At 39.5% G+C, this 12,898-nt stretch overlaps 1 protein-coding gene across 1 annotated transcript in view; it reads right to left on the reverse strand.

The window, feature by feature from the left end:
• Positions 1–12,014, reverse strand: part of ikzf5 (IKAROS family zinc finger 5) — a 143,318-nt gene extending 131,304 nt beyond the window's left edge. Inside the window, exons 1-2 of the mRNA XM_046402062.1 lie at positions 11,688–12,014; positions 6,316–6,375 (exon numbers count right to left, since the gene is read on the reverse strand). Of these exons, the coding sequence (XP_046258018.1) occupies positions 6,316–6,369 (54 nt within the window). The 5' untranslated portion in view covers positions 6,370–6,375; positions 11,688–12,014. The remainder of the gene's footprint in view (positions 1–6,315; positions 6,376–11,687) is intronic.
• Positions 12,015–12,898: the final 884 nt, after the last annotated feature.

Genomic DNA, 12,898 nt, shown 5'->3' on the forward strand with positions numbered 1-12,898 from the left:
TTCGCTGTGTGCTCCCTCAGGTTTGCTCATTAAACATACAAACCCAAAGCAGGTGTTACACATCAGTTGTGTTCTAGCATCACAATTCACAGAGCAACCAAGACATACAGTGACAGAGTACTGTAGATATGCTTTCCATTATGTCTTACTGTCTCAGTCTCTTAGCTTTACTTGAATAGCCGATCAGGCTCATCCATAACTCTGCCAGTGGAAGTATAGGACCCACTGTCATGGGAACGTTGAATCCAGATGTCATGGCATTCCCCATGCCCTTAAGCAAACAGCCTGCACTGCTCAAAGAACAAATAAAAAAAGAGACCATCTATTTCTGTCCAGGAATGCTGTGTTTGTTTTTGCTGTGGGCAGCAAAATTATTTTCTTTGGCCTCAAATGCATCTGCAGCTGTGTTTTAAGAATATCACTGCCTTGAGGTGACAATCTCCTGCCTCCAGTAAACGGTTTTGAGGACCCTCAACATTTTAACTTTTGATTTTTAGTCAGTACACGAATGATTGCATCAATTCAAAGAAGAGATAGTGAAGTTCACGAGTCATTAGAGTGAACTTTTCCACAGGAGGACACCAATGTGCAGGAATAGTGGAAGCTATTTATTGGTCTCCTCCAGGTGCTCATGTTTACAACAAAAATGTCAAGCTAATATTACGGTAAGACCAAACATATGGCAAACACTCACCCTGCTTGTGAGTGTACCTGTGTTTGTGCGACTTCTGTATTGATGCCTATCTGTTTAGTAAAATGAGAAAATCCTAGTATCAGTATCAGAGTCAAAGCTCTGTGGTGCATCACTGCTCAAGGTAATGCAAATTGTTTAAAATAATAATAATAATAGAGTACAGGACACATTGAAAAGCTGACCTGATGATGATGCAGGATAAATAGTAAAGGGATTACCCAAGATCAAAAGACCATAATTGTCTGCATCAAATTGCACTGTAATCCATCCAGCAGTTGTTGAGAGATTTCATTCTGAGCCACAAATGTCAACCTGATGATAACACTAGACAGGGGATCAGTGGATCAGTGTCACTAGGATTCATCCTCTGGGGAACATCAGTGCACCAAGTTTGTGCAACTCCATTCTACAGATGAGATATTTGACTGGATAAATGATAAAACTTCAACCTGATTATGGCGTTAGCTTAAAAGATCAGAGGGTCATCATGGCCATAAGTATTTATCCTCTGGGGACCATGAATATACTGTGTGTACCACAGTTTTTGAAAATCAACAGCTCTTGAGACATTTCAGTAAGAACTAAAGTATCAACCTCAGGGTGGCACAAGAAGGAGAATTAGAGAATCACTTCAATGAACATCATACTGTGGAAACCGTGAATATCCGTACAAATTTTAAATGGGAGTCCATCAAACATGCCAAAGTAGGAGACCAACCAATAATCAAGACTGCTGCCATGGCCAGAATGACACAGCAGCAGTCATGGGTTTACAAATAAAAAGTATATGAAAAAATATAAAATATGCCATATTTTATTTATTTATATTTATTTATTACTTTCATTTACAAGACTGTTTGGAGCAAAGAAAGCATCTGCCAAATTAATGTAATTGATACACGATATTCTAGGTACAACTTATTTCAAGCATTTCTTGATTCTACACATTTGCCAATGGCAAAAATGTAGAAATAAGCACAGACACTGGTGGTAGATGCTGATCAGAGCCTTCCCATGTTCAACACAAGCACCAAGTAAGATGTGCTTCTATTCTGTAATAGCATCATCATCTGGCAGCTCTCTGCATAACTAAAGGCCACATTGTTCCAGATTCAAGGAAATAAAGTCAAATAAGAATTTAATCCAATCTGGCATTTACATGAATAGATTAGACCCTAGTGTTCAACTGACAAGTTATACCTTACTAGCAGCTGCTTCAGAATAATAATAATTGGTTAAAATATTATAATTCAAATTATGTGTCCTTTCCTAATGATGCCTTTTCCACATCTCAGAGTCTGTACAAGAGATCGTTTTGTTTGTGAACCTCTAAATTTTGATGCAAGAGAGAGAGAAAGAGGCAAAGAGAAACCAGAAAGTCTCCCACACAGATGTGTAGTGAAGAAAATGAGGAGGCACCCTTCTCACACAAAATGCAAACAATGTCTTCTCCTGTCACTGCATCATATCTTTCGGTTGAAGCAGGGACTCTGGCTGCTCCTAGAAGTGTAGCTTCATGTCTGAGTCACATCCATAGCTGAGTAATACTGCCCTGAATCAAACAACAGCAAAACTCCAGGGGAGGGAATTCTGCTACGCTCTGTGCTTAAAAATAGATCAGCGGGTAATAAAAAGCTTCATCTTTTCCCATTCCTAATCAAAATTCAAGACGAGACAACAGACACATTAAGGTGTAACCACAAGGCTTTTATTTTTATGTAAATACTAAGTGAATCAAGTTGCATTCAAATGCTTGCTATGGGTATGAGTGCTTTCTGTACTCAAAAGTTCTCAGTTATATCTTGCAGGATCACATTTACTATAGCCCAGGGGCGGGCCATCAGGGCCAGCAAGGCCTTCTCTGCTGGAGTAAACACTATCAGAAGCACTGACCTACATTTACAACCTAAATTCTAATATCTGTTCCATGAAATTGTATTAATTTATTCCCAACGCTTTATTCTCTTCATTTCGTAGCATTTCTCTCGGCTGCACCACTTCCAGTACGTGTATGTGGATGTTCGATTTTTGTCCAATCAGATTTCAGGCTCTATGTGTTGCCAGGTCAGTCTAATCTGCCCAGGGCCTTCAGAATCAGTAGTGCTGGCCCATGCAATTTAGACTATATTAGCCATTGACTGTTTCTTTAACCAATCAGATTTCAGAATCCTCGCTGGCTAGCTGGCTCTGGGAAGCGTCAGCATTCTTCCGCCCTCCGATTGGTCGGTCAGAGCAAAAGTCACAGCCAAGTGCGACTATCAATTTTGAACTGCTCCTGATGATGTACATGGCACAGTTGTGGTTGTAGTGTAAAGGGAGTTGTCTTAACTGTGTTTCTTGTTGTATTAACAATGGCAATTATCCTCAACACGCAAAATTCCTCTCTCTTTAATGCCACGCCTTGTCATAGTGCGTTTTTGGATAGTATCGGTGTTTGTTTTTTTTTTATTAATTGCGACATGATAGTAGTCGTATTAAGAGGTGGACTAAGTCAGGTATGTCCCCACTGAATGCCCAGGTACCAAATGAACGGCCCACCGCTGCTATAGCCCCACTGTGGATGAAGTGACATTTTGGGGACTTAAACTGTGCCTGCTGCTCTGAGATCCCTGCTGCTGACAGTTAATGAGCATATGATGTATGCAGCTTCAGTCTTCGGAGAGAGTCATCTCCAACCATCTGTTTAATGATCAGAGGATACTATAACTGAACAAAGTTTTGGTGAATGTGTGATTTGGGGGTACAGCAGATGGTTCCCAGTGAAACTTTTGATTGGTAACAAATAATTAAAGCACCACCACTCATGGTTGAGAAGGAATGTTAAATTTACTTTTTCAAAGTGATTTGTCTGTAACAGTGGAGGTAGGAAGAAGCAACAAAGACAGAAGAGAAACAAATATAGCACAAACTGAAAAGCAAATAAAGTTAATGTGGCTTACTTTGTATTATGACTTTTCCCAAGAAAAAAATATATGAAGGAAAAGAAAGCTTTATTGTCAGTGTTTACAGGACTCGCGTGGGTGGCAGAGAGATAAATATTCTGCTGCGAGGGATGAATAAATGTACAATAAATTAGAATTTATGGTAAGATATCTGAGCCACAGCTTGCACATGTCACATGGAAGTTGGCTATCAAAGTAAAACACATCAGAATATAACCGAAATGCATCAGTTTAAAACAACCTGAAACCAAGCTAAATGCTGTCTGGTCTTTGCTGACCTTCAAGTCTCCAGTTAGCATGCAGCACATGTTTACCAGTGCTGCCCAGTATACAAGGCACATATTCAGACTGCTGCCTCCTTCACTGATGAGAACTGCATGCAGACTCCCAACTTGCTAAAATCCATTAACTTGACTCAAAGGCAAAATGATAAGAATAAAATCAATTTCTTTCGCCTAAAACATCCATGAGACATTTTAAAGTCCACGCTTTTATTTGTCATAGACAATAAATTGTGTAATCAGTCCTACAGTGGCACTGCAACAATGTAATTATTCTATTGAAATTGATGTTTTCCCATCATATATCCATTCACAGCCACTTTACTTATCAAATAAATACACTGTTGCACCTTTGCCTTGTGTCATTCTGCCATAAAACCCTCGGATAAACCTAAGGCCATGAGCTGATGCTATGAAATGCGTTTGACAGGTGATTCCACCTTTTTCATTACCCTGCTGTCAGCTGCAGTGAAGCCTGTGTGTGATAAAAATGTGCCAAAAAGACCCACTCTGACATGAGGCACTATTTGAAATCCCATCAGACAATAATTGAGACCAAAGAGGGGCGCAGCTAAACTGACACAAAGAGGACATATCCTTTTTTAAGGTGTACTAGAACTCATAGGGTTAAAGGTAACGCAGGAGTGAAGACACCACTCAGGGTTGTGCTATATTTTAACAGATAGCATCCACAGTTTTCATGCACTGAAAAGAAAAAAAAAACCCTGAATATCCACTAATACTGAGTGGCATGATGTGATGAAGAGTGTGTGACGTTCAAATGCAACAGGATGTAACCACAACTCAGTGACTATATATGGTTCCACTCAATCAATGACCTCAACCACAGAGGAAATCTAAAAGAGAAATGCAAGGAGACTGTGATTATAAAAGGGATTGAGAAAACCCAATTGGAGGGATTGGGAATCTATCAAAAGGAAAGAGAACTACAAAACTGATCCACACAATCATTGTTTCAGCCAGCCAGAAGACCTCGGCTTAGGGAAAATCCATCAAGCCATCCATCGGTTTCATTAGGAGAAACCAGAACAGTGAAAAGATCTGGAGACAATGGAGCCACTTTCTGGAGAACGGTGGTTACACATGAATAAGCCACTCACAGAGGTCAAATGAATAAAGCAACCTCATGTCCTGTGAAAAGGAGAATTACCATCAAGTATAAACACTTAATAATAACCAGGAAACTGGAGGTGTGGATGCCCTTCTACTGATTTCCCTGACATAAAAGCATAAGTGCATACAAGAAAAATGTTTAAAGGGAGGTGATCTAATGAGAAATGGAAAGATTAAAAGATTATATTAATTTTTTGTTTGATTCAAGGTGTTGACCTGCAGCTGTAGAAGTGCCACTTTGAGATAAAAGTTTCACAGCTTTGGAGTCCTCCCACAGTCCCAACACATGCAGGTCAGGTACATTAGAAACTGTGGGTTCGACAGCCTTGTTGTTAGACTGCCACACTACTAACTACTACACTGCCTCTCATTCAGCATGAACTATGGCAGGTTCCAGACCCAACACTGGACAGATAATGGATAGATGGAACCAATGTGAAACATCTCCCCATACCTTTTCCAGTAGTCTGATACCGGTATTGGTTTTCTAAGTTGTAGTCGGTGTATTACATCTTATTACATAATTTAGTTGGGTCCACAGATTTGATCCAGACTGGAATATCTCAGTTATTGGATGGATTGCCATAATCGTGGTCCTGTGACAATGAGCCCTACTGGCTTTGCTGATACCCCAACTTTCCCTCAAGCACCACTGTGAGATTGACACTTGTGGTGTTAAGTTAAAGCTTTTAACATGTGGATGCACGGCCATAAAATTTGGTATGAACATTCATGGTTTCCTGTTGAATTTGTTGACTTTGTTCGATCCCAGGATTTTTCATTTATATTCCTATGATGAAACAAAATTTTCAGCTTGACCTATAACATGGTTTATGATAAAATACCTGCAAAAACTAATGACTTTTCCCCATCATCCTCAGCTGTACTTTATGTTTAAAGAAATAACTAGCACATGGTAGCCTGCTGAGACACACCAAAACAACAGTAACACAGTTGAAATCTGAAGCTGAAGAAGAGTAATGACTAGCACACAACCCTATAGCTTATGGACTGTTCACCTACTTTTCCAATCCTTGGAAACTCTCTGGATCGCACACACAGCAACACAAACAACACACACACACACGCGCCTTCATTCCATTAATACAAGCAACTACACCACTAACGTTGGCGGACATCCATTAGCAGGCCGTGTGTGAATGTGTGTGCGTGTTTGCGCTGATGTGTCGAGAAAGGACCAAAAACAAAAGGGAGTAATGAGACTGGCGTGACATTAAACCTGACAGAGGGAAAACATCATCACCTGCTGTGAACTGTGAAGGCTCCTCATCCATTTCTGCAGGTCCACTGGCCACATCTCTCACTAATAAGGAGAGAGGAAAGAGGATATGTATGTTAGTAAGTGAACGGGAAAGATCAAACACAATCTGATGTTCGCATAAGGCAAGAAACAGACAAAATACAAGATCTTAGAACTTATTTACACTGGACTCAAATCTTCTCCAAGTAGATTTTAAATATTCTTCTTTCTTATTATGTTGAATATATAACATAAGAGTGTTATATATTCAGATTTAATAACTGTCATTACCGGATGTCAAAATTTAAATGCGAAAGTGACATAACATACACAACAAAATAGATTAACATTTCATATAAATCTGAGTCACAATTTGTCACATACTACTGAAGTGTTATATTACAAAAGTGACAATCATTGTTTGAGGAAGAAAAAAAAAAAAAGCCTGGGACAAATCAGATGAATGAGTCAGAAGTAAATCAACACAGCAGCTCAGATGACAGATATTGACTGATACTGAACACAAACACACACACACACCAAGGAATAAAGCATAATCTGAATTTTCATGAGGCTTGATATCATTTTCCTCATTTGGTTCCCTGGTTACCTTCATCATTCTGGGGTGTCTCACTATAGTTGATCCTGTAATAATGTAAATTATTTTCAGTGGCTTTGGTATAGCTCACTGTACAGCCCTCTGAAGATGGCAAACGTCTTCTGAGCAACACAAGTTGCATTCAGCTTAAACCTTCCGGAGATACAGACTTCTGTGATCTTTTGGACATCACAATATCATCACTACTCATTGGCATGCATATAGTGTAGAGTGTGTAATTCTTTGCAACACTGCCATAGGAGAACGGACAGAAATAATTAAGAAAATTAATGTCAAAAATCAGCACTGATTTTCAGATCCACCTAATATATGTAGAGAGATAGATAGTCGCTCAACATTTATTCCAGCACTCTTTGCAGTCTACACCCTTGCACAATAGCCAACTCATTTACAGCTTTCAGAAACAATGTGACTTGTACAGCACTCAATGCGGGCCTGCAGTCATCACTGTGCAGTAGTCTTACCACACTAATTATGGTGCAGAAAAAACGCCTACTAGTTTATTAGTCATACACAAGTTCGCCTCAATAATTAACTAGTGACAGCCAATAAGTGCAAGAGTTCAGCTAGAAAGACAAAATTCCTCTTGGTTAAATAAATTCATGTTGTGAACATTAGCAACATCTTCTAGTTTCTTTTATTCAGTGGGTAGAAACTTCTTATTGTTCCTTCCACTTCATCACTTCATCTTCAACTACCCGGCTGCCTAACATCAAAAAAGGTAAAGAAAAAATTTCACATATGTGTAAACATATGGGACTTTTTGTACTTTGCTTGTATCATGTAGCACAGACATTAAAAAAAAAAGTTGCATTTCTCCAGTTGACTAGAATGAAATAAACAGAGTCACTGCAAAGGGCCTCTCCATTGTGCAATCAAATGAGATGGCAGGATGAGTTTTCTTCTCACTGAAATTGAAGTCATAGCACAGTTCAGCCATGACTGATTGCCTCTGCTAAGGCGCAGTAGTACACAGAGATTTATCGCCACCATTCTTACACTCTGTGCGTTTCTGCTAGCGTAAAACGAGACATGCCGCCTTTTGATGTCTCCGACTGCTGCTGCTGTTGATGGGTGGTCATGAGGAAACAGATCCAATATACAGAGTCAGGACACACACCTCTGGAATACACAGCTGTATACACAGCTTCAAATGAGGGTTAGAAGTATATATTCACCAACTTGAAAACAGAGCTGTGCAAATTCAAGTATTTTGCTGGACGCTGTTAATTTGTAATGACTGACCTCTGGCAGGCCCCTGCTTGTTGACTTAAAAATTGTAAATTGTATTGGCCGAACTGGGGCTCTGAAGTCTTATTTATAAGCACTTATTATATTTATAAGCACTTATTTATAAACTTGTTAACAGTTTGACTGCTAAAGAATGAGTTTCTGTTTGCAATTATATTACAAACACTTTTGAGTTTGACCAAGTTACACATTTTGTGTGTTCACTAAGATTTTTTTCTTGCTTCATTTTGACTAAAAATTACCCTGGTTACCTCCATCTAAGACTTCCACATTGTTTACTTTTGGCACACAGTGATGAAGCTTGACATCAACGGAAGTACGCGACCATATTCCACATCTGCAACACATCTATGACTAACACGAGCAAGAAAGTTTGCAGTGCTCCTTAAATAGCCCTCTGCCAGTCTTTCAACAAAACATTTCAATTAGAAAGTCTTTAAACTGACTTTTAAAAATAAAAAGGTATGACATAGGATGTGTTGTAACGACAAGTCATAATCATGGGTCCATTCAAAAAATTACCATATGAATCTCAAAGTGTTTTTTGGGGTAACAATTATGTGAATGACTCAATCAGGTCTGATTATCTGATCTGAGTAGACATGAACTGTTATAATTAGATTAATTGGACTGAATCATAGTGCCAGATGTCTGCTGTTCTCAACAGCCTACCTTTTTCTGCACCATGTGAAGGAGGTTTTTTTTATTTATTTTTTTTTTTATTTTATAAAAACACATGTCCTTTTCTAAAAAAAAATATTGTCAACAAGGTCATCATTCTCCTGCTGACTTCTGAACAGGTTTTACTGGGTAAAGTTTGAATTGCAGAAGCCACACTATGGCTTCATACTCGTCATGTTAATCTTTAACCAAATAATCACATAAAATATATTGTGTATGTATATGTATATTTACAAGTGAGGAACATATTAAGCCAGAGATCTGCAGTGGGAAAGAAAGAGAAAAACTCAAATAAACGAAGTAAAGTTTTTATACAGGCCATAGTATTACATAGTTTGAGAGAGTCAACCGAACTGTAGAAATTCACTAAAACTAAAAACTCAGCGTCCTCCTGTCTGCCCCGCGTTCCACATTTACTGCCTCCACACAGCACAAGAGGAAGGGAGGGATAAGCTGCTAAATTTGTCACTTTTTCGAAATAAAGTCGCTGAGAGGGTCTGAAAAGTTGCTCATGGGATGATTTCAAAATCTTTATTCTTCATTTTTTATTATTATTATTATTATTTGTTATTTTGTATGTTGTATGGTGCACAGGAGACAGAAAAATCCAGAGTCAAATTCCTTGTATGGTCACACGTACTTGGCAAATAAAGCTGATTCTGATTCTGATTAAAAGGGACTTAAGTCTGTAGCTCTGTGCCAAATACACTGACAGCATTACTTCAGTGGTGAACAGGTAATACGACCAAAAAAACAAACAAACAAACAAACAAAACAACTAATAATATCCTTTAGCATGTTCCTTCTTTCTTCCATTACAGCTCTGTCTCCTTCAATAGCTTTGACCTTCCGGTGCCTTAGGTCTAGGCTAATGATTTGTATTCATTGTTTTCTCCACTGATTCACTGATCAATGAGTTGAGGATGCTCCAAAGCTTCGATTGCCTTTTTCTTCCCCTCCGTAATTTACTTGAGGTCATCACAGATGAGCCGCACGTAAGTGGCAAACAAAGCGGATTATAAAAGGAAGCATGAACAACTTTTGCACGTCTTTTTCCACGGCAGATAATTTGACTTGACAGTAGAAAAAGCACAGATATTATTGATAATAATGGTGGCTCTATTCCGTTTTGCTGTCAAAGCTGCTGAAATTCAGCCCCTTTGAGATTGTATGATGCAACAATTTCATCTTTTTCAACAAACTGTGCTGACGAAAATATCTTTCACTTTCCAGATTACATTTGTTGAATCCCACCCCCTGCACCCCCAACCCCCCCCACACTGAGTGACCAACATCCATGTGCCTTTGAGCAAAGCACTGGACATGTAACCACTGTAGTGAAGCTGCTCAGTGGACAGTAGATGATGATGGTGGGGGTTTAGTTCCCAGGTGTGAATGAGCTGGAATGCTGAATTGAAACAATGCAAGAAAAAGACATGGCTGCTCAGCCGACTCTCGCATCCTTCTAGCTGCCGAAAAACAACCACACACGCACACTCGGATGCACACGATCTGATGTTTTGGATCAACATGACAACGTCTAACATCCTTGACAAAAATGAAGGAATGTCAGACACCTTATTGGCTTCCTCGCTTCTGAAAAAGACGATTACTATCAAAATCACATGAATAAGGCAATCAGCCAAGCCTGACCACCTCCCCTCTCATCGGCGCTGTGGCTCCTGCAGCTTGGTCATCATCTTCAAGACCAATCACATTGTGAATGCACATAATCAGAGCTAAACAAGGCGATTCTCCGCCACTGACCCTCCTCAAACTCCAATCTTTGATTTTCTTCCCTCAATAAGTGCATGTTGACGGGGAAAAGCATGATGTGTAATCTGAATGGCATTAAATGTAATGGGTAGTAAAACCATTAAGTCAGGCACAGGTAAGGGTTGTAATCTTCTTAAACAACACCGAATAATGACAAGTGTTTGGATCAACTCATCCGTGTAAATTATCAGTTTAAGCAAGCAAAGCTTTTATGGGATTTCATGCCCTTTGCACAAATAAGAGTAATTTTATTTTGACTGAAAACAAATTGGTCTTTTTCCTTTGACCATTTCACTTATTTGCTCTATGAGGAAGAGGAGAGCACCACGTTGACCTCCCACCACCTTATTAAACTGGGTCAAATAGCCTAAATATTAATTCCATAGTCAGACTAATATTAAAACTCACAAGTGATCAAAATAAACAGACCCAAGCCAGGAATTTGAAGGAATATAAACAGGAAAACAGTAACACAAAATATGTACAAAAATGTAAACCACTCCTAAAGAGAGCACACAGCGTCATAACAGTACAGGAAATAAACTAACTTCCACTGTGACCCGGAGGACAGGCCACAAAGTCAACCAGGGGCAGGAAACAAAACAAAACACAAAGAGAAACCTGCGAAGGACAAACCGTTTGTGGAGCAGAGCGCACAAAGCGGGCAAACGCACCAAAGTTACCAGCTGAGCCCCCCAACTGCTCTACGCTTGAATTAAAAGCAAAGGCAGTTTGCAGGCACATACACACCGGAAGGCCGGGCGTAGGCCGCAGCTGATCCCACCCCGCTCTCCACCTCCCCAAGATGAAAAGTTACGACTGATCTCCATGAACTGCAAATACAACCAGAAGGGAAAGTTACGCTCAACGTAAACAGAAGGCAGCTAAATCAAAAACGAGCCAGCCTCCCTCAGGAAAACCTAAGACCACATGACTCCAGATTCACCCCAGGAAACCAGCCTACCAAGACAAGGAACCAATGGCAAAAACAAATGCCAGAACACACACGCTATGAACGCGCAGCACAGAAAACATTAAGAGCTCGTATCTTACATCCACAGGGGAAGGTGATCGCAGAGGCGCAGCGTCTGGGCCGGCCGGACCACGCCACATTGTGGTGCACGCCAAACCAAGCAACCATCCGACAGACTCCAGAAGGCGAAGGCAGCAGTCACCTGCCCTGATATAGCAGTGAACCGCACCCCCCAGCGATTTAGGCGCCAAATCACCAGATCCACCTGGTGTAGGTTTTTCCATTAGGGCACCTAAGCTTTGCAGCGATATGCCTGAGAAGATACGGTTTGCAGGAACTTATTTTCTTCTTATTTTCTTTGTTTTATTATCTTAATTGCATCTATTGTTGGTATTCTATGTATATCTGTTCATTACTCATACTTGTGTATTCCTGTTATTTATTTATTTTTCGTATTTATTTGCTTTTGCATGACGTTGTCCTTTTATTGGTTTTATTCCTTCTTGTTCATATTTATTATTTGGATATTCTGTGTTTTCCATTTTGCAGTTGTTGTGTTCTTGCTTTAACCTCATCTGTCCGTTAAAGCACTTTGTAAATTTTCTTTTTTAAAGGTGCTATATAAATAAAGTTGTTATTATTATTATTATTATTATTAGTTGGCAGGATGAAACCTATCCTGCCTTTTTTTTAGCACTGCTAGTGGAACATGCCTCTATAGGAATGGTGGCATTGGTACAGACTGAAATATATTACCATGAACTTTTTATGTGCCCAGAGAATGAAGCTTATTGCCTTAGAGGCTTAGTGGATGGATTGCCATGAAATTTCAACATTCATTATGGTGACTGCTTAACTTTTCATCTGTGGGCAGGTGGATTATTTTCTATCATTTGGTTTATGACTAAATGACGTAATGGTGCGTCCTTCTGATCTTTTCTCTGCTTCTCCTTCCATGTGCACCAGTGATGACATTTTGTATACAAAAGGCCAAAGATCAAGTTCACTGTGACATTATGATGTTCTCTAGTCATTATACAACACCATAACTCGTGACCATATTGTACATTTGATCAGATTTTGAGTTGGCAACACTAATTTTTGGTGTCCACCTTGAAACTGTGCTGACTGATAGACACGTGCTGCCGGGTTGAAGATGTGTCTAAAGAATCCACACTTTAAAAGAATTTGTAGCATCCATATCAGAAGTATTGTAGCCTATCAAAAGGTTATTGATTTCCGCTGACTGTCGCGGTAACATGTCATAAAGCTCTCTATCAGCAACT

Source organism: Scatophagus argus, chromosome 10 (genome assembly GCF_020382885.2).
Source record: "Scatophagus argus isolate fScaArg1 chromosome 10, fScaArg1.pri, whole genome shotgun sequence".
Taxonomy (NCBI): Eukaryota; Metazoa; Chordata; class Actinopteri; family Scatophagidae; genus Scatophagus; species Scatophagus argus.